The 26155-nt window shown below is 41.2% G+C and overlaps 2 protein-coding genes across 2 annotated transcripts; one reads left to right on the top strand and one right to left on the bottom strand.

Moving 5' to 3' along the window:
* Positions 1 to 5: 5 nt before the first annotated feature.
* Positions 6 to 19857, top strand: siah2l (seven in absentia homolog 2 (Drosophila)-like). Its single transcript, XM_046867880.1, has 2 exons — positions 6 to 1395; positions 18663 to 19857. Exons 1-2 carry the CDS (start codon positions 952 to 954, stop codon positions 19212 to 19214), a joined length of 996 nt encoding a protein of 331 aa, XP_046723836.1. The 5' UTR covers positions 6 to 951; the 3' UTR covers positions 19215 to 19857.
* Positions 19858 to 23311: 3454 nt separating this feature from the next.
* On the bottom strand, positions 23312 to 26155 carry rbmx2 (RNA binding motif protein X-linked 2). The gene is made up of 6 exons (XM_046867881.1): positions 26011 to 26155; positions 25692 to 25807; positions 25299 to 25350; positions 24730 to 24859; positions 23958 to 24129; positions 23312 to 23846 (listed from the first exon to the last, which is right to left on the bottom strand). The coding sequence occupies exons 1-6, from the start codon at positions 26013 to 26015 to the stop codon at positions 23425 to 23427; spliced, it is 897 nt and encodes a 298-aa protein (XP_046723837.1). The 5' UTR covers positions 26016 to 26155; the 3' UTR covers positions 23312 to 23424.

Below are 26155 nucleotides of genomic sequence, written 5' to 3'. Positions count from 1 at the left end.
CCTTGTGGAGAGATGCACTATATGGGCAAAAGTTTGTGGACACCTGACCATAAGATTTGTGTATTTATAACGCTTTCTGCTCCAGGCATGCTTCATCATGGCTCATTCTAACAAGCTGGAATATGTGAGGAAAGAATTTATCTGTAACATCTCTTTCTTTCTCATTGGTGTGGGGTGACTGATCTAAATTGCTGGTTGAATCATTTCAATTATGCCCAGGTGTTCATCTCAGCATCTTGATTAGACACTTTTTAAACATTCCGTTCCTGATTTATTCCCCATTTTGCTGTTCCTGATAAGAACTCTTTTTGGGAAGCCGTTCTGCTAGATCTTTGCAGTCGTATGCAGGTGTCAGAACTTTGTGGAAATATCTTTAAGAAGAACATCCATCTTATGGGCGAGTTTCTTCCTAAACGTGTGTAAAGATCTAGTATTTTTGAGATCAGGTGCTGATAAACTGGGTTCACTCGGTGTTCCGGTTCCGGATTTGTACGATGAGGTTGAAGTTCCTGCTCTGTGCAGGAAGAGCATGAGTTCCTCCAACCTTATCCAGCCATGGAGTTTGTGCAAAGGATTGTCCGCGTTGGAGCGTTTTAGAGTACAGTGAAAGGGAAACTCTATTCCGTGTGAGAACTTTGTTGGAAAGATCTCCATGAAGAACATCAGCCATCAAATGAGTGCAAGTTCCTTCCTACTCCACGCTCCCGTCTTAGTGCGTACAGACTTGTGACGTGGCCTGCTCCGATTGGCTGGAAGTTATGCCGTCACGCGGAAACCGCGTCAAACAGCGCTGCGTCCTCGTTCTCACGCCGTAGCGGCCATGTTGCTTCCGCGGGGGTTTGAGGTGGAACTTCTCGACGGAAGAACCTGCGGTAGACGCCACCGGAGCGCTCATATGTGCATATAAACACGCCGTTCTAACGCGTTCTGGTCGCGCTTAACCGCTCCGCCATGAGCCGTCCGTCCTCCGCGGGTGGTGCGGCCGGAGGACTCGGAGCAGGCAAAGCGGGAGGAAACAAGCACGGAGGCTCGGGAGGCGGTGGCGGTGGAGGTAGTGGAGTTGGAGCAGGAGTAGGAGTAGGAGCCACCAGCGCTACAGCAGCGGCAGGCGCCCTGTCGGGCTCAGTGGCTGGCTCGGTCCCCGCGGTGGCAACCGTGGCCCTGCCGCACTCCGCCCTGGCCGGACAGTCCGCGGAGCTCACCGCGCTGTTCGAGTGTCCCGTGTGTTTCGACTACGTGCTGCCGCCGATCCTGCAGTGTCAGGCCGGACACCTGGTCTGCAACCAGTGCCGGCAGAAGCTTAGCTGCTGCCCGACATGCCGCGGCCCGCTCACCCCGAGCATCCGGAACCTGGCCATGGAGAAGGTCGCGTCCACGCTGCCGTTTCCTTGTAAGGTAAGAGCTGGAGCAATGGAAGACTTTCCTCCCCCCCCCGTATTTATGATGTTCTTCCACTCGATCCTACAGGTGTGTCCTCACTCCAGAGTGAACTTTGCTCTTCATTATTGCTCCAGAAACTCCTGCTGAGCAAAATTTCCAGATGATCCACAACATATAGAGGCAGCACGAGGTCGTTCCATGTTATAAGCACAATCATCTCCTGAGACACATGTGCAGAACACATGAGGATACACCTGACAGTTTCATTAGTGTACAGGAACATGGTCTACTCAGAGCCTGGAGATCATGATACAGATATATTTCTCCATCACTTCACTGTTGGTTTGAAGGAGTTCAGAATTAGTCATAAAACCAGATAATTTGGTATCGCAGGGATTCGGATCCCTGTCACACTGTATCTACGTGTTGTGATTTTAAAGTCGCGTGGATGATGTTCTTCTGTAACGTATGATTGCATCCCTGCTTGCATTAAACTTGTATCTTCTCAGTGCTGCCACGGGACTCTGTAAGCTGATCGTGATGCTCAGCCTCAGGTAGTGTTTCCTCATTGATGTTGATCTGTTAGGGAAGACTCTTAGGTAGAACTTGTTGCTTTGAAACCTTTGAATGGCATTAAAATAGTAATTATCTCTCTTTTTAAAATTGATATTTTTCATGTAATTCATCCTAGTGGACAGAACAGGAACTGCAATACTAAGCTGTGTCCCTTTGGGACAGGACTCACGCTGCCCCACGCTCTATCTAGAATCCTTGTAGGTGCAGGAGGATCAGCAGCAGATAGAACATTTTGAAAAGTCAAAGTGAAAATGCAGACCTTGTGTCTAATGTACAGAATTATTTCTATTTATTATTACCCATGGTGGCCTTATGCGGGTCGGGCTGGACTTGGGAAGAACTTTTTACCTTGTAATATTTAAATGCCATTGAAATTCTTCTCTTTAAAAAAAAAAAGATGATGTTTGACTGGTGTTCACAGATGTTCCCTCAAGGCTACGCACTGTTCCATTTAGATACAGTGGTGTTCTTTCTTTTTATTGCCCCTAGAGGACAAAATATGAACTACAATAATAAGTGGAGACAGGAATCACACTGCCCCATGAAGCCTTTTTATTGGAGGAGGAAAAGCAGCAGATTGGAGAGTTTGAAAATGAAAAGTGTAAATGCAGACATTGTGTCTTGTATACAGAATTATTTCTGTTGCAAAGTTCCAGTCAGAAATGCATGTGAACCATGGTGACCTCAGCTGAGGGGTAAAAATATCTATGTTTATAGAAATGACTAAATTTTTTTAGGAGTTAAATTTAGATCTTCATTTTGTTTGTGTACCCGAACAGGAATTGTTACCGAAACTAGAAACTGTACTACCGTTTACAAACCTTTCAGCTTGATAACTGCGTTGTTGTTGATATTTCCGACTGCGAGAGGCGAACCAGAGGTGTCTTTTAAAAATAAGACTTTTTGGACTTCTAGGAATAACCAGGGCTCTTAGAAACCAGGTATTTCTAAGAATTTTGGGAAACGTGACCATGAAACGAAACTCGAAATTCCATCCTCATCTCACATGAGTGGTGTCTTCTCTAGTCTCAGGTAGGACCTTTGCTTTGTGACAGGAACAACACAAAAAGAATGGACAGATTTATCACCAAGTGAATGAGTTTGAAGACCAGATTTGATTTGGATGTTTCCAACGCAGGCTTTCAGCCTAAAAAAATCAGATTGGAAAAATAAATCGGATTTGCTGCTGCAGTTCTGAGGTGGTCTCAAAGCCCAGTGTCTCGGCTGTTATTCCCATGCACGAGTGTGTATTCCGAGTCTGTTGTTGTGTAGATGTTGATATGGATACCACCTGAACTGACGGCGATGCTACAACGGGAACGCCCAGGGAATTTCAGAATAATAAACTGATGCGTAGCTTATACATAGAACTGAATAAATAGTTGTTGTAAGGAACGTGTTTTGAGTTGTCTTGATAACACGATTGAGGTTATTATCCGTTATTTGACTGGGTGGACGTCCGGTTCAGGAACTCGATTGTGAACTCTGTTTGCCTTTGTAAGGATTAAATGCAATGCTTTCATCCCATAACTTTTTCTAATAAACACTTCTTTAGGGTTTGTTTTTATCGTGTTTGGAGAAAAAGCTTGGTACAGTTTGACATGAATTGTGAAAGCCAGAACTTGTTTCTGTGGAATGCAGTACTTGGTCTATGCGAATAATGTGATTCTGTTCAAAAGTGGTCGTAATTGATGCATCATATGACCAAAAGGATTGAGAGACCAGACTTTTCCACTCATATGCGGTTCTTCAAACAGTTACCCTAAAATCGTACACAATTCTATAGAACGATTAGGAGACCCAAACCTTGTTCCAGCATGACACCTCTCCTGTGCACAAAGCCAGCTCCATGAAGATCTGCTTTACATGGTTTGGAGTGGAAAATCTGCTATAGAGCTCCAACCCTATTGAACACCTTTTGGGATGAATGTGAATTCTGACTGCACACTAGGCCTCCTCACCTTCTCACCTCAATCACTACCTTGGGGCTGAATGAGCCCAAATCTCCACAACCACACTTCAAAATCTAGAACATTCCCAGAGGAGTGGAGGTTATTATAAACATGGAATCCGTTGTACAGAAAGCAGGTAGTGATCTTATGGTCAGGTGTCCAACAACTTGTCCATAAATAATGTATAATAATAATATAATACTGTTGAATTAGATTTTCTTAGAGCCGGTTTGTGTTAATCAACAGCAAGAAAACAAACAAACCTGAATCATGTGGAGCCACGATTCATAGGAAACTTCACACAACACAAACCTGTGATTACGAGTTTCACCTACATACAGGTGCAGAGTATAGGGGTTAGACCCTGAGCCCGCTTTATGTGTATACACACGGGGCATTCAGAGAGCGTTTACATACAAATAAATACATTTATTTATATGTGCATGTAAAGGAAATATATAAATACATTAAATACATTTTATATTTTTTATATATATATTTATTTGCATGGGTAAAAAACGATTTATCTAAATATAATTTTTATAGAAGCATTAATTAATAGATAATTATTAATAGATTATTTAGGAAGTGACCAATAATTTGTGAACAATATTTGATATGTAGATTAATTTCTCGTCGTTAATCTGTTCACCGCTGCTTCTACGTGAATATGACGTGTCGCAACACTACGATGCGTGTCCTGAGAGTCACAGAATACAGATTAACATGGCAGAGGTAGAGCTGTCACTTCCTACAGACACATCAGGAAAAGAACGTCTGGTTTTATTTAATCTTTCTTGCACTACAAAGGCGTGTTTGTGAAGTGGCCAAACTGGAGACTCCTTATGTAAACGTTACATAGATTTTTTTTCTCTCTTTGTTAAATATCTGCAAATATCTCATTCCTTTAAAAATGACGATAGTAGAAGTAACGCTCATTTTCGGATTATGTGATGCTACATGAGAAGCCGGACGCTTCAGATAAGGACACGAGCTGTCTGGTCGTTGCACATGCTTCGTCTGTCCTCGATGTAGATGCACGGCTTTTCGCGTCAATCTGAGAAGCTCGCAGGTCTCACCTGAGAGCTCGTCTCTCACTCTATATCAGTCTCTCTCTCTCTCTCTCTCTCTCACTCACACACACACACACACACACACACACACACACACACACACACACACACACACACACAGGGAGATTAATGAGAGAACGTGTAATGTATTTCCGCATGAGCTGGATCAAAAGCCCATTTTAACACCGTGCCCTCAGCACTTTTGTTCCTGCGCTCTCTATCCAATCACGACTCTCTCATAAAATCTCTGAGCTCTCGATTCTCCTCGGCCGTAATTAATTTCACAGATGAGTTGCCTGCAGGGCAAATCGCTCGCCGATGGTGAAGCCACAGGGGTGTGTGTGTGTGTGTGTCAGCATTCCAGTTTCAGTATTTTGCAGGTAAGGTCAATTTAGTGCAGGGGTCCCGAGACGTATTTCCATGAGGGCCACATGTTTCCTTTCTTTAATGGGGGTCAGGTCTGTGATGGAAAATATCTCGGAAATGGAGCGACTACCAGTATTATTGTGTGGATTTTATTATGACTTTAAATGTAATTATTTACCTCCTAATGCAAGATAATCCTCCTAATCAGATAAGATTAGATATCGCCCATTAACAGAGCGTTATTACCGTCATGACAATTCTTCTCATATTCTTTGGGATTAAGATCAAAAGATTTTACTCACTTATGGTTGGTGGGTGAATCTACCAAATAATTAGGCTGCGTTAATCAATAGGTCGACCGATGGATTTTTAAATAAAAACGTGCAAAATTAAATAAATATGAATATATCGATAAATAAAAATTCAAAATAAATATAATAAAGCGCTCTCCGTGCGGTACCTCATAACTGGAGGGTAATGATTTCGAATTGCTGCCTTATGAATTGAAATTGAGTATCGTTTCAGGGTTAAAGAGTTAAAAAAAAAAACATCGATATCATCATCATCGTCATTGCGGGGTGACCCTGTTTATCCCTGGTGTGCGCTGAGCAGATTGCGGCAAAATGTATTGACCTCCAGCAGTGCGTGTGTGTGTGTGTGTGTGTGTGTGTGTGTGTGTGCGCGCACCTCAGTTCCTCACGCTCTACGCGTTAGCTCCGACGGGGAGCGCTAAGATCCTCCATAGCCAAATGGAGCTTCTCAACAATCCAGTTCCTGCAGCTAGAGCTTTGCATTGAACACCTCGACCAAACGGCAGTAATGAAGCGTTTAGTCTCAGGACCTGAGAAGGTTAAATCCTCTATGGTGTGGCTCATCCCGTTCCACATTTAGTTTCCATTTTCTCTCATAGGAACCTCCACTCTTCTGGGAAGGTGTGCCATGAGGTTTTTTTGTGAAGATTCATTCAGCCACAAGGGTGTTAGTAAAGTCAGGTGAGAAGGTGAGGAAACCTGGGGTGCAGTCAGTATTCACCTTCATCCATATGTATCCCAAAAGGTTTGTGGACACCTGACCATAAGATTATGGGCTTTCTGAACATCCCATTCCACATTTAGTCCCCATTGTGCCTGTTTTTTTTTTTTTTTTGTGTTTATTTCACAAAACGATACTGATGGAGATGAGAAGGTGAAGAGGTCTGGAGTGCAGTCAGCATTCACATTCATCCCAATAGTGTTTAAAGGTCTGGAGCTCTATAGCAGGAGATCTTTTACTCCAACCCATATCTTCATAGAGATGGCTTTGTGTGCAGGGGCATTGCCATGCTGGAACAGGTTTGGGTCTCCTAGTTCATATGGAGGACAAAGTTCATGCTACCAAATCCAAAGACCACAGAGGAAGAACCACAATTGAAAACGATTGAACAGAAACTCAGTTGAAACACACTTTTTTTTTTTTTTTTTTTTTTTTTTTTTTGTAGATTAAAATAAAAAGGTCTGCACTCAGGTGCTTCCTCAATGTCTTCCCCGTACCCGTATTCTTCCACACGATCACCTCTTCAGCATTTAAATCGTGGAACAGAAGCTTGAAAGGAAGCTGATTTTAATTAATGGCCCTGTCAATTGGCTGTTGCTCTCTCTCTCTCTCTCTCTCTCTCTCTCTCTCTCTCTCTCTCTCTCTCTCTCTCTCTCTCTCCCTTTTTCTCCTTTTCGTTCCATGGCCAACTGTGCGTGGACCTGCTGCCTGTTGTGTTACAGGATCTCTATTAATCTGAAACCATTTTGAGTGATGGAGCCTAAAACGGTGCAGGTGGAGGCAGAAATCACAGAGAATTGTGGCTCTCGATGGCTCCTGAGATGGAGAAAGAGAGAGGGGGGGGGAGGCAGAGGGGGAGATAATGGCAGACAGACAAAAAGAAGACGAGAGAGAGACATGCATTGAGGGAGAAGGGAGATAATGATAGATAGACAGAAAGAAAAAAGAGGGAGAGAGGGAGATGGACAGACACACAGAGAGAGAGAGAGAGAGAGAGACGGGCAGATATACAGACACAATGAGAGAGATGGACAGACACGGAGATATACATACACAAAGAGCGATAGACAGAGAGACAGACAAATACAGACACAAAGAGAGAGAGAGACAGACACGGTGAGTGAGTGAGAGAGAGAAAGAGACGTACAATTAGATGTCTGCCGATTAATCGGGATGATTTGGGGCATTTTTTAATTAATCAGCTTTGGCTTATGATTATTATGATTATTATTATTATTAGGCAGGACACACTAAACCGTGCGTGTACGTTCTGCGCTTGCGTTAGAGAGCAGAACTCTCCCATCCAGCAGGTGGCAGTACTCTGTATTCAGCATCCAAACAGGGAAACCGGGTGAGCTAGAACTGTGACTGTATAAAGACTGTATAAAACACACCACCACCACGTTCTTCACACAGACAGACGGAGACTTGAACTCGTTGCCGTGGGTAACCTGAGACCCGAGTTGAAGAGGTCACATGACTTCATCGCATGACATGATCTCCGTTCTCTGTGTGGGCTTGGAAACGAGATACAAAATCTTCAGCTTGCATTGATTTACATTTGAAATGTTGTCTTTTTTTTTCTTTTTCTTTTTTTTTACATTTTTAGTTTCTTCAAATTTTTTTGGGCTCATTTAAGTTTTTTAAATATTAGAACCCCCTCCCACATCTGCTCCACTTAAAGCCTGAGACATTGGGGGAAGTGAAAATAATTTCCGAATGCGTGCACCAATGCACATGTTCAGCCTTTGAGGGGTGTGTGTGTGTGTGTGTGTGTGTGTGTGTGTGTTGGCGAGCTGCCACTCTCTTCCCATCTCCCAAGTCCTTGAAGTGATCGTTGGTGTGATTGACAGCTGGCTGCTCGGTTTGTGGGGCGTTACAGGCAGAAGTCTGTGCTTCCTGGAAGCTGGATGATGATGATGATGATGATGATGATGATGCGCATGATAACGTCTGCACTTTAGATTGCTCTCAGGTATTGACCGCACCAAGAGAGTCGTAAATAATATGCAGCTCTCTGAAACTTGTTCACTGGTTAGTGTGTTGGAGGGAGTTTATTTTTAAAGGTGTTGAGTGGGTGCACTGAAAAATACGTAGCATGGATATGGCTTGAGATGCAGACGGCCTAAACACACAGGAACAGGAACATCAGTACCATTTCTGGTCATATTACCATGTGGAGTCAGCAGTGGTTTGTAATATTTCTAGCTGTGGAGTCTGGAACTGTTTAGTGGCAGAGGCAGGTCCTGGTTAAGGCTGGTAGTGGAGGAGTAGTAATGGTACCTCCTAGTGGTAGTGGCATGCTTTGGTTTATAGATGTTGGTGGAGCTGTTTGATCAGGAACTGCTTGTTGGTAGTGTCAATTCCGGTTTCTGTAGATTAAGGGAGGAGTTGTAAGGTCAGGAACTGCTTGCTTTTGGTTACCATGACGAAGCAAAAGAGCTGAATGGGAGGAGGCAGGGCTTCAAATAAACATTGGAAAAGCATGAAAGTCTTGTCAAAGATTCCGTTTCAGATTCTTGTGTGGATCGACTCATTTCTACATTTCGTCGCCAAGAACGTTCCCGACTGAGCGACAGCTCGCTAATTAAAACCTCAACGTAAACGTTGTTGATCTGGATATCGTACGGATTATCAGATCGTTATGCCGCACGGTCCGCGTAGGTCGATCTCGGCAGTGGAGCGCGAATTCTACACGCATCAGCATTTAATAACGTGCGCTCCATTTCTCTCCCCAGTGCATCTTTCATTTCTCATTAAGGAGGCCTAATTGAAACCCACAGGCTGTCTGGATGTTAGTACACAACCCCTCTGCCTCGCGGGGTGTGGGTATGTGTGTGTGTGAGAGAGACATGAGACGGAGAAAGAAGAGAGGGACAGGACACAGACATGAGACGGAGAAAGAAGAGAGGGACAGGACACAGACATGAGACAGGAGACGGAGAAAGAAGAGAGGGACAGGATACAGACATGAGACAGGAGACGGAGAAAGAAGAGAGGGACAGGATACAGACATGAGACGGAGAAAGAAGAGAGGGACAGGACACAGACATAAGACTGAGACATGAGACTAAGAAAGAAGAGAGGACAGGACACAGACATGAGACGGAGACAGGAGACGGAGAAAGAAGAGGGACAGGACACAGACATGAGACGGAGACAGGAGACGGAGAAAGAAGAGAGGGACAGGACACAGACATGACTGAGAAAGAAGAGAGGGACAGGACACAGACATGAGACGGAGACATGAGACTGAGAAAGAAGAGAGGGACAGGACACAGACAGGTGAGAGAGACAGGAGACTGAGAAAGAAGAGAGGGACAGGCCACAGACATGAGACAGAGACATGAGACTGAGAAATAAGAGAGGGACAGGCCACAGACAGGTGAGAGTGACGGGAGACAGGGACAGAAACGGAGACGAAAAACGGAGACACCGAGTGCAAATGCCAGCGTAGCCCCTTTAACTGTAACCTCGAGATTGTGCTTCCAGTCGCTCTGAGGCTAAAAATAGATTGCCTTTTCCACTGCAGGGAAGCCAAGAGGTGTCGTGTGTGTGTGTGTGTGTGTGTGTGTGTGTGTGTGTGTGTGTGTGTGTGTGTAAATAACACAGCAGCGGTGGCTTAAGTGTTTACAATGCAGCAGGAGTCACCGTGTCTATCAGTGAGGTAAAAGCCAGCGCTGGCCCTCACCACGTGATCTCTTGGCCCTCGCTGCAGGCACCAAGATGAAACGAAAGACATCTTGAAAATCTTGAAAGGGTGAAAAGGAAAGGCGTCATCTCGGCTGTCTGAATTCAAACCCGGCACACAAACGCTGTATTTGCTGATGTGAAGGAGAAAAGCTCAGCAGGTTCCTCACCATACTACAGCGTTGCACTTACACACCATTCCACACAACCGTCCTGTCCTCCTGACCTTCTCTGATGGAGAAGTTCTGACTCGACATATTCCAGCATCGGAGAGCTGCAGCAGGAGCTCAGAGAGTACAAACAGCCATATGTGGTTCTTGATCAAACTGGTACCACCAAACGGATCCGGTAACATGAACTTAACCCATGCTGTGTGTGGTGGAGGAGAAGTAATATTATCTCCTGTGGAGTCAGGAACTGCTTGGTGGCAATGACAATCTGAAACATGTGCTGGAGTGGAAGATCTCATATTGGAATAAATTTAATACTCCTCACTTTCTCACCTACATCAGTACCTGACTTTACTAACACACATCCTTGTAGCTGAACAAAATCTCCACAAAAAAAAACTCACCCCACACACACACACACACACACACACACACACACACACACACACTCTCCCAAAAAAAATAAATAAACGTGGGACTGAATGTTCAGAAAGAAGCACGTAGCAACCTTATGGTCAGGTGTCCACAAACTTTTGGCTGTATAGAAATATAGGGATTTAAAAATGGAAGGGATGCTGAGGGAACCACTTGCTGAGACACACACACACACGCGCGCACACACACACGCGCGCAAACACACACACACACTCGCACAGCGCTCCTCCTCCTCTTCGTCCTCACCCCCTCCAATCTTGTGCGAGCGTAATGCCAGTGCTGCAGTCCAGAATGTTTTTCTTCTCCGGAGGATCGCCAGATTTCAGCGCAGAGACGAGAAGAAAGGAGTGTGTGTGTGTGTGTGTGCGTGTGTAAGAGAGGACAAATGAGTGTGTGAATGTGTGTTTATCCGTGACGATTCGCGCTAACGTGTAGCTGTTGCTCTCGTCAGGCTTTCGGGATTTTTTTGTGTGTGTGTGTGTGTGTGTGTGTGTGTGTGTGTGTGTGTGTGTGTGTGTGTGTGTGTGTTGCTTTCAGGAGAATTTCTAAGAAAGCTGGAAAGGTCAATATGACAAGCCGTGTTTAAGAGAAGGAAAATTGATTTATGATAGGTTGAAAGTGTGTGTGTGTGTGTGTGTGTGCTGTGTGTTTTGGCGGTAGAGGAGAAACGCATGTCCTCTGAAGGTTTCTCCTCACAGTACTCGATACGTCTTTGTCAGCCGGGGAGGAAGCAAGAAGAGAAGACGGAGTAATTATTTACGTCTCGGTCACACACACACACACACACACACACACACGTGGGAACGTGTCGAGCGAGCGCAGTGTTTCTGAGCAGCTGAGGCTCCTGTTGTTTTATTTCTTCTCCGGATTATCAGCTATTTTCCGACGCAGATTTCGAGTTCAGTGCGATAGTCGTGTGTGTGTGTGTGTGTGTGTGTGTGTGTGTGTGTGTGACAATGCTGTGTCCTGCCTCCTGCCTCCCGCTCCTGAAGGAGCTCTCTCAGTGGCGGTGTTTGCTCGGTTGGCACGGTCAGCGTGGCGTGTGCGCCCCGAGCTCCGGCCGTCCCGTGTGTCCCACCAAACCTCTGGCTGATAGCGAGGTGAGTAACGAACCCCCGGGGACACGGCGTCCCTCAGAGCGTTACATCATTACATCAGACAGCGTCAACAATCAGGCTTTACACGGTCCTGTTCACAAACCGTTCATCGTTTCAGCGCTTCTTCGGGTCGACGGGATCCGAGAGTTGCAATATTATTCCGATTGAAAAGATTTACAAGGATGCAGGTTGTGAAATTTTACTGTTTTTACATCTGGAACGTAAAAAATACACAGTTTACTTTTTTACAGTATATCAGAATTGTTTTATTTGCAGAAATGAAGTTGTTTATCAGGGAAGAGTTGCTTTCACGTTTGCAAGAGCGTCAATGTCTTGTGTTTATTGCCATTTGATTTTATTATATATATATATATTTGCCATTTTATCATGAAAAATGGCAGAAAATCCCCCAAAGCTTGTTGTTTCATACCCACAAAAAAAGACTCGAGGCTGTAAAGGTACTTCAACTAAGTACTGAGTAAAGTGTCTAAATATTTATATGTAATAATTACATTTTTTCTTTTCATTTGGAAAAAAAAAGTCTTTTATTTAGCTTCTACTTCCTCATGATGGGGTACTGAGTGTAGATTAATGAGAAAATAAAATCTATTTAAATAATTGTAGTATTAGATTTATTTTTCACCCCCAATATCCCATATTATTACAATTTAAACTTTATTTTTTTAATAAAAAAAACTAATATTTATAGCTTCCCCTCGAAATTACTTGCCTTGTAAAAATAATAAATTTGTATAGTATTAAGAGTCAAATTATAATAGTTTAATTTGAATAGTCGAACATTATACTCCAGAAGAATTTCCCTTTTTTAAAATTATTTTATAAAAAGAAAAAAAAATTTTTATCTATACATTTGTCTTCTTGTATTTATATTTGGTGTACAAAAACTGATTTATAATATGATATCCTACATCATTAAAAAAAATAGGGTCAGGAAACATTTTCTGACACTGAACATTTAATCCTTCCAATATCTGATATAATTTTTCTTTCTTTTGATTATTTTTTTAATAAGGTTGGGAAACAATTTAACAAAAGTTTAACGTTCTCTCAGAAATCACTTGCTTTGTAAAAATCCGAAATATATATAAAAAAAAATTTAACAGTTTCAAGTTTAAAAGATTTTAATATAATTTACATTTTTTTTAATAATTTATTACAGAATCTAATGTCTAATCTACCGATTCTGAAATCCGATCCACTTTTATAATTTTTTTGTTTAGTTTATTTTTTACAGTGTAAATTTATCAGGTGTCTTTTAAATTTAACAGCTGGATAACTGCAGGGTTTTGAAAAAAATCAATCGTGAAATAGATCTGAATAATAATTCGGATTGTTTGGAACTGAAATGTAAACAGGCTCGCAAAAAAAAAAAAAAAAAAACGTTGCGCTTTTGAAGGCGGAGGTTTTTACAGTGTAAAATTTAGGGCTGTCAATCAATTGGCAGCAACTGCACACTTTTATGACAACTGACTTGAAGAAATATGGGGTTTTTTTCGCCTCCGCATTTCCATCACTCGTCTATTATTTTTCCTCAATTAAAAAAAAAAGGACTTGTTTGGGTTTGATTAGATCGCTTCAATCGGATTTTATGATCCATAACTGACGAGAGCAGAAAAACTGAATATATATTTCAATCCAGCGTACGATCTGAGCGTTTTCTCCTCCGCTGTATCGGTTTCATGGATCATGTTCTCATTGGTTCCTGACTTTTGCGAGGTTTTGTGTTATCACAGTGTCCACCACACAAATCAGCACATCCAGAGACGTTTCGCATTTAAGTTTTAACACCATGCGAGAGAGAGGAAAAAATTAAAAAAAAAAAAAAAACATAAAAAATGATAATTTATATGTAATAATATTATAACTTGAATTCATTAATTTTTTACTTTTTTTTTTATAAATAATTTTTAGCTGGATCTATGATTATTGAGATAAAATAAGAAAAATTTCAATTGTGTCTGGCCTCAGTATGAGTCTTTAAATTCATTTTATTTTATTATGTTTATTATATTAGAATTTTGTAAAAGAAAGCGACAGTTTTGTGTGTAGCTATGAATTATTTATTTATTTATTTATTATTATTATTATTATTATATAATGTGATTTTAAAATAAAAATCAGTCCAGTGTTCCAATACAGTGTCCTGGTCAGTGATGGGACAATGACTCTATGTTAAATCTGAGTGATTTTCCCATGATGCACCAGGGCAGCCTTTCAGCATGTTGGACGATGCACGATGGACGAGACTAATTCTGTAAGAGTGTGAGCTTGGATTCCGTGTCCTTCAAACCAGACCTTCTAACCTGATTACCTCAGATCTGAAACTTTTAGCCCGATTGCTATTGATTCCAGATTAGCTAGCTCTTCCCTGAGGAGCCATCCCCGAATACTGCCCTACTCTGCCCCCCACTGCCCTGCTCCACCTCCTGGTATAACACTGAAACCCTGCTAATGAAGTGGTGCAGTTCTGATTCCCTCAAACACCTTAGTTATGTAGATCATCACCCTCTCTATCAATCCTTCTATCTCTTTCTCTCCATTTTATCTCCCTATCTCCCTTTTCTCTTGTTCTCTATTTCTATCCATCTTTTTCTGTTTATCGCTGCCTTTTTTTTTCCTCTTTCCTCCTCTTCCTATCCCTCTTTATTTCAAATTATAATATAATTTTTTTCTCTTTTCTTTCTCACTTTTTCCATCTTTTGATTTCTTCATTTCTTATTTTTTTCTCTCCTTATCTCTCTCTCTATCTCTCTTTTTTTCCTTCTCTCTTTTTGTTATTGGAGAAAAGGCAGTAATGATATCATGACTGGTTCAGGTTTTCTCTCATGAGCCCTGACTCTGCGCGCATACACACACACACACACACACACACACACACACACACACACACACACACACACACACACACAGCTGACGTCTCACTGACTTCTGTAGGAAAGAATGGAGTAAAGGAAGGGAAGAAAGAAGGGAATCGGGGAAGGAGATTACGAACGTCTGGAAAAGGAGAGTTAAAGGAAGTGTGGAAGGAAAGAAGAAAACTAAAATATGGAGGAAACGGATAGGCTGAAATGAAGGAATGAAGAGAGCAAGGAAAAGAAGAAAAGAAGGGGTAAAGAGAGAAGAAATGAATTAAAGGAAATAAGCGAGAGACAATAGAAGTAATAAGAAGAAGGAAGTAAAAGAAATAAAAGACAAAAGAAATCAAAGGAAATGTAATTGCAAGGAAGGAAGATGGAAAGAATAGAATGACACAAAGGAAGGAGGAAGAGAAGGAATAAACAAAAGAGACGACGAGAAAGGACAAGAAACAATAGAATGGAAAGAACGGAAAGTGAGGAAGAAAAGGATACAAAGAGATAAAAGAAAAAAATGAAGCAAGGACAGAATGAAGGTAAAAGAAAGAAAGGACAAGAGGAAAGAAAGGAAGGAGGAAAAGAAAGGAGAAAAATAAGCAGAAAAGGAAGATGACGAGATAAGGAATGAAAGGAAGCGTAAGGATGAAAGAAACAAAGGAAAGGAATGAGGGAATGAAAGCTCACCTTTTATTGTTTTTTTTAAATATATAATTCAAGAAAGTGAACGTTTCAGAGCATTTTGAAGCCTAAAGCAAAGACGGAGAACCGAATTTTACTTTGTTTGCAAAAGTATTTTAGAATTTCTTTTGCATTTTAACAAAAGATCAGTTTAAATGAGAGAGAGAGAGAGAGAGAGAAAGAGAAAGGACTGAAACATATACAGTGTATAATATATTTATTTACAGTCCGGACTGGAACATGTTTGACCCCTGTATTAGGCTACTCTGGTTTTCTGACCTCCTGGGATCTGATTTGCAACTGAAACGTGGAAAACGTCAATAATTTAGTAGCCGAGCTCACAGACTTCACAAGGCGAAGTCCGAGGGTACACGAAAGCGAACGCGGAGAGGAGGCGTCCCCGGAGCCCTGGACTCTTTAGTAATTAAAATAAAATCGCTAGAAGGAACCTCATGTTGAAGTGAGAAGGGAAAGGGGGTCTGGGGGTGGGGGAGATTGAAGGTGGGGGGTCTGGATGATGGTGTTGGTTGGAGACAGAGGGTTTGGTGGGAGTCGGGGTCTGGAGATAACCACTGAGCTACCACAATAAAGATGGTTGATTACAACAGTAATTTTTATTCTAATACAATTCATTACTATTTTAGTGTTTTGTTCTCCCCCACCTAAAAAGCACTCTTTAAAATAGTACTGAATTGTATTACAATAAAAATTACTGTACTAAATCATGAAAGCATACTAAATGAACTAAATCTGAATATATTAATGAATAAATATAATTATGTAATTAATAAATTATAAAGAATTAATGTAATGTAGCGCTCTCCGTGCAGCATGCAGTCTCATGTAAAAACAAACAGCACGTGGCGTCAGTGATTTGCCTCTAGTGGCTGCTCTCGGAATGACAGTAACACGGAAGCCCGGAAAAACTATCGGTATGGATTTTTGCAGAAAGCTGATGGTTCTAGCAATCTGCAATCGGTGCTCAGACTTTCCATCCCACATACAGGGCTAATTCCTGTCATTCGTATCTTCTCATCCTCAGATGAAGTAAGTCAGTGAGAGAGAGAGAGAGAGAGAGAGAAACACGGAGGAAGGTTTTATCACCAACACACTGCTCGCAGGATTACTGCCCAAAATCCTGTCTCTCTCGCTCTAATTAAAAAAAGAAAGATAAGAGGATAACCAACCGATGGGGAAATGACATTGCCCCGGAATGATTTTTAGCTCCAAGACGTCGAAATCGTTCGAGTCAAAGTGGCTGAGGAATCCATAAAGGATTAAAGAGATGACTTGACTTTCCAAGGAATTTGGATGAAGAAAAGACCTTCGATAGGATGGTTCTTTTGTTATTCAGATGATGAAAGAGGTATCTCTGGGAAATGCTGGTGCAGACACTGGGAAACCTGTAGGATGATTGATTGAGGTGACCTGTTCTTCTCTCCAGGAGACATAAAAGTTAGACCTAACCCAGGGCTTTCCACTAGATTTTGGCGCATAGCTGTGGACATTTTAAAACCATTGTGGAATTGTGTTTATTCACATGTGGTGGAATAAAAAATCCATTCATGAGCGATTCGTTCATTTCATTGTCTTATCACGTGACTCCCACAGACGCTACACAACGCAATATATCGGTGACATAATTGTTACAATAATTATGGGAGTCACGTGACAAAAAAAAACTAAAGACATGGACCAGAAGATATGAGAGGTGAAGCTACACATCTTGTTTATCATAATTTGTCCTAAGCTGCGTTGTCATGTTTTCATTATTAGAACTAAAGTCAGAGTTGGTGTTTGTTGACGTGTTGTGGATCTGCTTACTGACAATCGGACAGTTTATATTATTTCTGTTCGAAAAAATGTTTACTAAATGACTCAAAAAAAACCAACAACATTTGTTCATTTTGATGAACGAGATTCAAAGAACCAATTCGCTAATATGATCCGATCTTCACATCAATACTTCGTAGGTGAATTGGGTAGTTCAGGGAGGTGGCAGGATAACCAACCAACCAACCAACGGAGAAATGACCGCCCCAGACTGAATATTTTTTTTGTGTTCACTAAAACCCTGCTAAGCTGATGAGAAAATACAGGTCCAGTTATCAGGGTAGTGCCGGATTTACTCGATAGTATTTGTTGATACTCGAGTCCAATCCCGTAGTTGTTGTTGTCTGTAATGTGCAGTGTGACCTTGGGTGGGGGGCTGTTGTAGAGTCAGACAGCGTTTCCTTGCATCATATTCGACATTCACCGGTCCTTCCCGCTATAATAATTAAGGAAAGAGCCCTCCTATCCACTAGCATAATTCATCTTCAGGTGATTGCCCTGGTCCATCCCTCTTCTACAGTTCTTAAACAATGCTTCCTACATTTAGAAGATAAGGAGCTGACCTTCCATGACCCAGTTCCAAGCGAGACTCCGATGTGGTGTAGGATGTAGCACACACGAACCTACCGATATACTGGCACTTTAACTAATTTATGGGCCCGTCTTTCTTCTCGGCTCCCTTAGCACTGGTTGTAACCTTTTATCCCTACAACTCCGATTTTGAGCGAATGAACCAATGAAGGATGGAAGTAATTAATTCATGTATGAAAAAATAAAGAAACAAATATTTTCTGTTTCTTAAACGTATACATTTGTTAAATTATTTTTAAATAGGATTTTTGCGTAAAACTTAAATATACACAATTAACCAAATGGGGTCTAACAAATGATAACTATTCATATTTTATTCGTTTAATTTTATTGAATGGATTTAGTTTGTGCCAATTATTTAATCAGTTATAAAAAAGTGTATTGCATTCATTTGATTTATTCTATTTTATTTAAAAAATTTTTTTTATTAAAACCAATCGGTTTATTTCAAATTGTGGAAAGATTTTGTTCACAAATGGTAATAATAATAATAATAAACGACGTTAATAAAAAAGACGGGGAATCCCCTCACTCGAACTGTACTGAAATGTAGCAGAATCATGAATTAAAACCCGTGGTACACGTCCAGAACCGTGAAGTTTGTGTATCGTTACACCCCCCAATTTTTATTAATTAAGTATATCCAGAAGATTGGTTTTGTAAGTCAGACTTTTTTGGAAGGTTCGAATTCTACATGAGGGTTATGTGATTTATACTGTAATAATTTTAGTTTAATTTCAGTTTGTTAGAACTGCACTATACAGAGGCATAGAATCAATTTATGACCCTTTGAATGAGAACACGATCCCCACAGCAGCCGTCTGGCATTTGATCTGTATATGAACGCAAGTATATTCCAGATGTAGCGTATGATCCCAGTTCTTATGTGCCTTCTTCTTCTCCCTCTCTGTAGTATGCATCGGCAGGTTGCCTGCTGTCGCTGCACCACAGCGAGAAGCCAGAGCACGAGGAGGTGTGCGAGTTCCGCCCCTACACCTGCCCCTGCCCAGGTGCGTCTTGCAAATGGCAAGGTTCCCTGGAGGCAGTCATGCCTCACCTCATGCACGCCCACAAATCCATCACCACGCTTCAAGGCGAGGACATCGTCTTCCTGGCGACAGACATCAACCTGCCTGGCGCCGTGGACTGGGTCATGATGCAGTCCTGCTTCGGACACCATTTCATGCTGGTGCTGGAGAAGCAGGAGAAGTACGAGGGCCACCAGCAGTTCTTCGCCATCGTGCTCCTTATTGGCACTCGCAAACAAGCCGAAAACTTCGCCTACCGTCTCGAGCTGAACGGCAACCGCAGACGGCTTACGTGGGAAGCCACGCCACGGTCCATTCACGACGGTGTAGCAGCGGCAATCATGAACAGCGACTGCCTCGTCTTCGACACCTCCATCGCCCACCTGTTTGCTGACAACGGAAACCTGGGCATCAACGTCACCATCTCCATGTGCTGAGGTGCACAGGATACCGTTTCCCAGGGACTGAACGTTGTAGCTCGACACCGCCGAGGGTCGAGTGTGTAAATGTGTCTTTGCAACAATTGTTCCTCACGAGAGAGCGGTTCAACACCTCCGGTCCACGAGCGGCGTACAGGAACGTGGCCTCGTGTACACCTGTCCACAGCCGAGACTCCGTACGCTTTGGTCCATCGGTGGGGGGGTTCTTGGGGAAATCCGAGCACGGCTGCTTAACAAAAACACGTGATGTGAAATATTTGCACTGACTTCCAAAACCGTATCACGACCGTACAGATGCTAGAAATGTGGTCTACACGGCGGGAATAAAGGTAACTTGACAGCACTTGTGAGCGCCCCCCTCTGGTCTGGCAGGCAAAATGCATGACTTCTTTCGCAGATTTCAGAAACATCTCACCACCAACCACCACATGATCATGAGTGAAACTTGAGCGACGTTGATGATCTGTCAGTGGGATTTCTCTACGATCCCCCTGCAGATTCTTTCTCCAGATCCTCCAGAGCCAAGGTTTTCGAAATATTTAATCAAGCGAAATAAATACAGCCGGTTTTGTCTCCACCCCCCCCTTTTTTTTTTAATGCTAATACCAGATTTCGCTGAAATAAATCCTCATATACTGTACGTTTCAGTCTTCATACTTGAATGTTTTGTTGTTTTTGTTTTAAACTGCTGAATGTTTTGAACTGGGATAATCTGGGGGCAACGGTAATCCGGTTCCTGATGACTGCATGTAAACCTCAGCATCGGGAGCAGTTCAGGGTTTCAGGATTACCTGCGGTTTTTTTTTGTTTGTTTGTTTGTTTGTTTTTTAACGATCAAGATTTGTAAATATTTACACAAAAGGAAATCGTCTGCTCTTGTTATGTCTCTTGAAATGGCTTGTTTTCGTCTAGCATGATTAGTGCTCCTGCTTTTAAAAAAAAAAAAAAGAAAAAAAAAACAATCTGACGTTTTTTTTTTTTTTTGTTTTTTTTTTACACACGTATCTAACATCAAGTTTTCAGCACCTTATTAATACACAACCCCCAACAGGGCTGAAATTCAGGTCTGTAATCCAGAATTTTCCAGAAGCCTTATTCATATATAACGGCATTATAGGTAAAAAAAAAAAACCAACCTCCAGAAATACAGCAGGAGCCGAGATGATGGTGGGGGGAAAAAATCCAAATCTCTACACAAATACCTCTGATTTCAAACATGTCTAAGTAAGTGGACTCTCTCCAGACCCTGGCGGTCTTCGCTTTTACAAAAGCCAGATTTCTTGCAGATTTCTTCAGGACTTCTCTTTTTGTTGCAATTATTTAATATGTAAGTGTTGATCTTTTAATTGTCTTTTTTCTCTTTTTTTGTCCACTTTCCATTTGTTTTTTCAGGCGTCGTCTTAGAATCGAATCTTAAAATCTTAGAGTCAGGTTTCTTTTTATACCCGGTTGTCATGGTAACTCGATATCCTTATCAAACAGGATGACTGGTAATAAGAGAGTGGAAGCTTTTTTTCTTTTCTTCTGGACGTTCAGGAAACCTGTGGCGATGCTAAACGGCTGAGAATCCCTGACTTAACAACACTCGATAATGATTATTTAACGACTAAATCAATAAACTTTTTACAATTTTATTACCAATAATAAATGAACGGATACTGATATTAAATACGTGTGAAAATAAAATATTTATTTATTCATTTTCCTTCCCGGGAAAAAGTATACTATCAAACAATTCATCACGATTTCGATTTTACATGGTCAAATCGCCCAGCCCTAACACTTTCTCCAAACGGACGTGTAATTAACGTTTTTTAATTGCTGTCTATCGCAACTCCACCAAATGAAAATCTGGCTTCGCTAGCTTGTATTTCGTTTTCTTTCCGTGATTTATACATAGACGAATGGAACAGGTCTGGGTCTCTTAGTTTACGAAAAGAAAAGATTTTCATGCAGACTCCAAATACGTCTGATACAATTTGTGTTTGGGGATGAGCCACATATGGTTCTATGGAAGTCAGGTGTCCCGATACCTTTGGCCATACTGTGTATATATGTGCTATCCAGTACATATAAATAAACGCTTGCTAGTCTGAACACCACGTCCTGCTCTCCGTCGGCCATAACGAGGTCGCAGAAACGTAAGAAATGTGTATAAGACGCTCTTCTGGAATCCACCAATAGGAGAGCAGTAATGCGATGACGCAATACGAAATGATTTTTAAAAAAAAAAGTGACTTCATCCTTTCTTTGCCGTTAAACAATCTTTTACGCGTATCATCGTGATTACGTCACTGCTGCTCGCTTTGTTCCAATCCGGCTGAAATTTTACACTAATAAGAGGGGAAAAAATCATTCCTGGTTTTTAAGCCTGCTTTAGATTAACAGTGGGATGTTTCCCTGAAGGTGAGAGTCTTTCGCGTTTATCGAATCGGCAGACGTTGTGAACCGAGGCGACCTTAAGATGTCACAGATGGCGATAATGTAAAGGGTCCCAGATCGGAACCTTGTAGGACAGAAAACCTTAAAAAGAAAAAACTATAATTCAATGCATAAAAGCAATAAAAAAAATAATACTAATTAATTAATTTATATATATTTATAGAATTTATTAATTATCCTCAGAACCTTCTAGAACCAAACTAAAATAATAGTTTATACTTTTTGCCTCTGCTTTTATTAATTAATTCAATAATTAATTGATAAATCTCTAAATTAGTGCTTGAAAAGCATCTATTTTAATTGTGCTTATTAATGATTATTTTTCTTTCAGACAATTAATTTTTTCCATAGTTCTATCCTAGGATACTGAGGACGATCAATCAATTAATTCATTAATTACCAATTAATTATTTATAATTAATTATATAAGAGAAATGATTACATGATGGAGGAAGAACCTCAAAGCTAAATCCTATATTTATTTATTTATTTTCTTTGTCTCCTCTTAGCTGTCCAGGACGCTTTACTTTCTAACCCCCGGCTGTGGAAGTGGCCACGGCACTGAATAAATTAATTTTGATGAAGGAAGCAGGTGGTTCAGAAACGAAACATGCCTCGATCTGAGGAAGGGCTGAGCGATACGATACGACCGTTAAAATATTTACATATTTTTCAAAAATTCACTGAAAAATAAATCGTAAAAAAGTGTAATTTTTAACGAACGTTTTTGAATTTGAAATGCATTATTTTTTTTTTTAACTAGTCGTAATATTTACGAAAAAGTGACTCGTCAAATAAATATATACGATATTAATTATATACCATCGTATCGTATCGTCCGTCCCCAACTATTTTTGATGGTCAGGATTGATGTTGTAAATCTCGTCCTGTTTGAGGAGAAAAAAAATCTTTCCGATTTATGCCTTAATACGCTGTATGGTCAAAGGTTTGTGGACACTTCCTGCTTCTTTTTAAACATCTCGTTCCACATCAAGTCCCCATTTGTGATCCACCAGATTTCATTGAGATTCGTTCAACCACAAGGATGTGTGTTAATAAAGTCAGGTAGTGATGTAGATGAGAAGGTGAGGAGGTTCCTGGGGGTGCAGTCAGCATTCATATTCATCCCAAAGGTGTTCAATAGGGTTGGAGCTCTATAGCAGGAGATCTTCCACTCCAACCCATGGACAGCAGATCTTCACGGAATAAATCTTCTGCTCCTGCATCCACCTTGGTGGTAACAGTTTGTGGAAAGAAGCACATGGTAGGAAAGGTTGGTTGCAGATTCTTCGCTCTTTTTATGCAGTGGTGTTCTGTCGCTTTGCTTTGTTTTTCTTTCTCCACTGATCATGTGATTATAGAGATTATTTGATTGTGATGATTCCTGTTGAGCAGGTACGAGATGTTAACATGCACATCGTCTGGTTTTTGTCTTTTCTTTTATAAATAAATTTAAAAAAATACTATTTGATCTTCAATAGTTCTATAAAAACAGTACCACTTTTTTTTGTTTTTTTTTGAGGGGGCATTTGTGGGTTTTGGGGGTAATTTCTGTACTAGTACCATAAATCTATTTTGCTTTTTGTATCACTGGTATGATTTGTATCAATATAATAAAAATATTTATATGTCAAAGGAGACGAGACACGAGAGTCTGTGAGTATCTTTAATTACCTTCAATATTTAAAACACATTGTGACATCACAACACTCAAAGGGGGTGGAGACTGAAAGAACAAAAAACAACAATAAACAGCATCCTTATTTTAGTTGCGTCTGTATTCCCGGTCTCTCCATTTCTCTCTGTGTCTATCTCCGTCTCGTTCTTTTTCTCCATCTCTTTCTCTGTGTCTCTCCTTCGTTCTGTCTCTCTCGCTATCTCTTTCGCCTTCTCGTCCTCTCTCTCTGTCCTCACGTAGACGCTGCTCGTCTCGACCCTTCCCAGTTCTTCTTTCCTCCTCCTCCTTTTCCTCCCTTTCTCCTCTCCTTCGATCCTCCGTTCTTTCCCTTGAGCTTCTAGTGTCTTGGCCTCTGGACTCATGCGCCCCCTTCAGGACGTATTTCTCATAACCGGCATCCTCTTTTTCCTTCTTCACCTTCGCGGCGGAGTCTCTCTGCGCGCGCTTTTCCTCTTTCCAGTCTTTTTTCTTTTCTTTTTTCTCCTTCTTTTTCTTCTTCTCTTTTTTGTCTGGTGAAGCAGATCGGAAAACACGTGTATTAAAGCATCTGGATCGGACCGCATGATCGATCTCTCTCTCTCTCACACACACACACACACACACACACACACACACTTTACCCTTTTTTGGTTTCTTTAACGGAAGGAGTTCCGGCTCCAACTCGGATGACGGCGCCACCTTGGGGGCACAGCCTTCCTCCCGGAGCCGTTTGGTGACATCGTCGATGTCCTCCGAATCTTTGGGTGGGCGGTAATTAGACACGTGATCCACGCGTATCGTCCTGCCTTTGATCTGCAGAGGAAAACGTGAAGAGGCGGGAAAACAGACACACGACATCACAAGTCAAATTTAAGACTTTTTAAAAAAAGATTAAGAATGAAATTTAAGGCCGATATCACGACATGAAACACACACGAGGAGCTTGAGAGAAAGAACGGAGGATCGGAGGAGAGAGAGAGAGAGATAAGGATAAAAAAAACATCTCCAGGACCTGCACATTTGGTTTTCTGGCATTAAGAGGGTTCAGGGGTTGGGGGCTCATAAACGTCTGAACAGGAGGATCAGTGTAAAATTACCATTTTGTTTAAGATCTCATACAGCTAAAAAAATATATCTTTGTGCAAAAGTTTACACCCCCCACCTGGACCTTAATGCTTTTTTTTTTTATATTATTTCTATTTAATTATTTTAAAGAACAAATGTGCAGTTTGACTGCTCGGGGCGAACGTCAGAATCGTGAACAGACAGCTACAACACTAAAATATAGTTAGATAATGTATAATTAATAACTAGTAGGCCTTATGAATGCTCTGTAACATGATTATAAATTCATCAGCAAAAGTACATCTTTAAAAACATTAAAAACACAAAGTGGATTATTCAGTTTTATACCTTTATGCCATTAAAGTTATCCACAGCCAGAATCGTACTTCTTTGATCCTCGTAGCACAGAAAGCAAAACCCCTTCGACTTCCCCGTCTTCTTATCCCTCACCAGGTTGATGTTGGCAATCTCACCGTACCTGGCATGAAGAAAAGACGCAGAACACAGAGTTAACGGGGATCAGGATGATGAGGAAGAGGATGATGAGGATTAATGAGAATGATGAGGATGATAATGAGGAGAAAGATGGTGATTAGGATTAACAAGAATGAGGATGAGGATTAATGCTGGATGAGGATTAATGATAATGAGGATGATGAGGAAAATCATAATGAGGAGGAGGATGACTGGGATAATGAGGATGATAATGAGGATGAGGAAGAGGATGATTAGGATAATGAGGAAGAGGCTGATGATTAGGTTAATGAGGATGATGAGGATAACGAGAATGATAATGAGGATGTAGATGATATTGAGGATGAAGATGATAATGACTATAACGAGAAGAAGAATGAGGATGAAGAGAAGTATGTGGATGAGGAAATGGTGTTAAAAAAAAAAGATCAAAGTGGACGTACTGTGAGAAAACGCAGATGATGTCTCCTTCTGTCAGCTCGTACGGAAATCCACCTGCAGGTTACAATGAAGGGAGAAATGAGAAGGAATTCAGAAGTGGGTTTTTAATCTTCATCTGCAGCGTTTTATAGGTAGGAGGAGGAGGGACTTTGAAACAGAAGGTCATGAGTTCAAACCCCAGATAAGGAAAACATCTGGATTTTTGGGAGACTTTAACACACACACACACACACACACACACACACACACACACACGTTACTTCTTTAGACATAGTTAGTAATCTAAAAAGGGCTCTTGTGCATTGTAGAACCCGGTGTGAAGAGTTGAGAGAGATCAGGGAAGATCTTAATGTGTTGTATTTGTAAAATGATGTGATATTTTTGTTCTTTCTCACCGATAAAAATCCAAGCGCTGTCCTTGTACTCTGAATGCCATGACACCGAGTCCTTAATGCCGAGATGAGCTTCTTTTTCATTCAGTTCATTGATGAGCTTTACTTTGGTGAGCGGACTGGATATAGAGAGCAAAACAAAAACACTTAGCCTGCTAGCTTCATCAACATGATCTCATTAATGGCTAAGTAGCTTTTTGCTAAGCTAACTAGCAGCACACGCGATATTTCTTTTACAGACATTATACATCAGGTTATACATTATTGTACGGCATGAATTGTACCATTTAAATGTATAAAATAGGACGAAACAGCGACTTACTTCATGTTAAGTTTATTTTCCTGCACATGGACTTCCGCCGGCCGATTTCAAAATAGCTGCGCATCATGATTTAATTCCGGGTGGAAACAAGGTCGGGCGTGTTCTAAAGTACCAAGGAACGACTAAATATATATATATATACATA

This window comes from Silurus meridionalis, chromosome 15, assembly GCF_014805685.1.
Source record: "Silurus meridionalis isolate SWU-2019-XX chromosome 15, ASM1480568v1, whole genome shotgun sequence".
Taxonomy (NCBI): domain Eukaryota; kingdom Metazoa; phylum Chordata; class Actinopteri; order Siluriformes; family Siluridae; genus Silurus; species Silurus meridionalis.
Note: the sequence above shows the minus strand (reverse complement) of the source record. Positions and strands in the feature narration are given on the sequence as shown.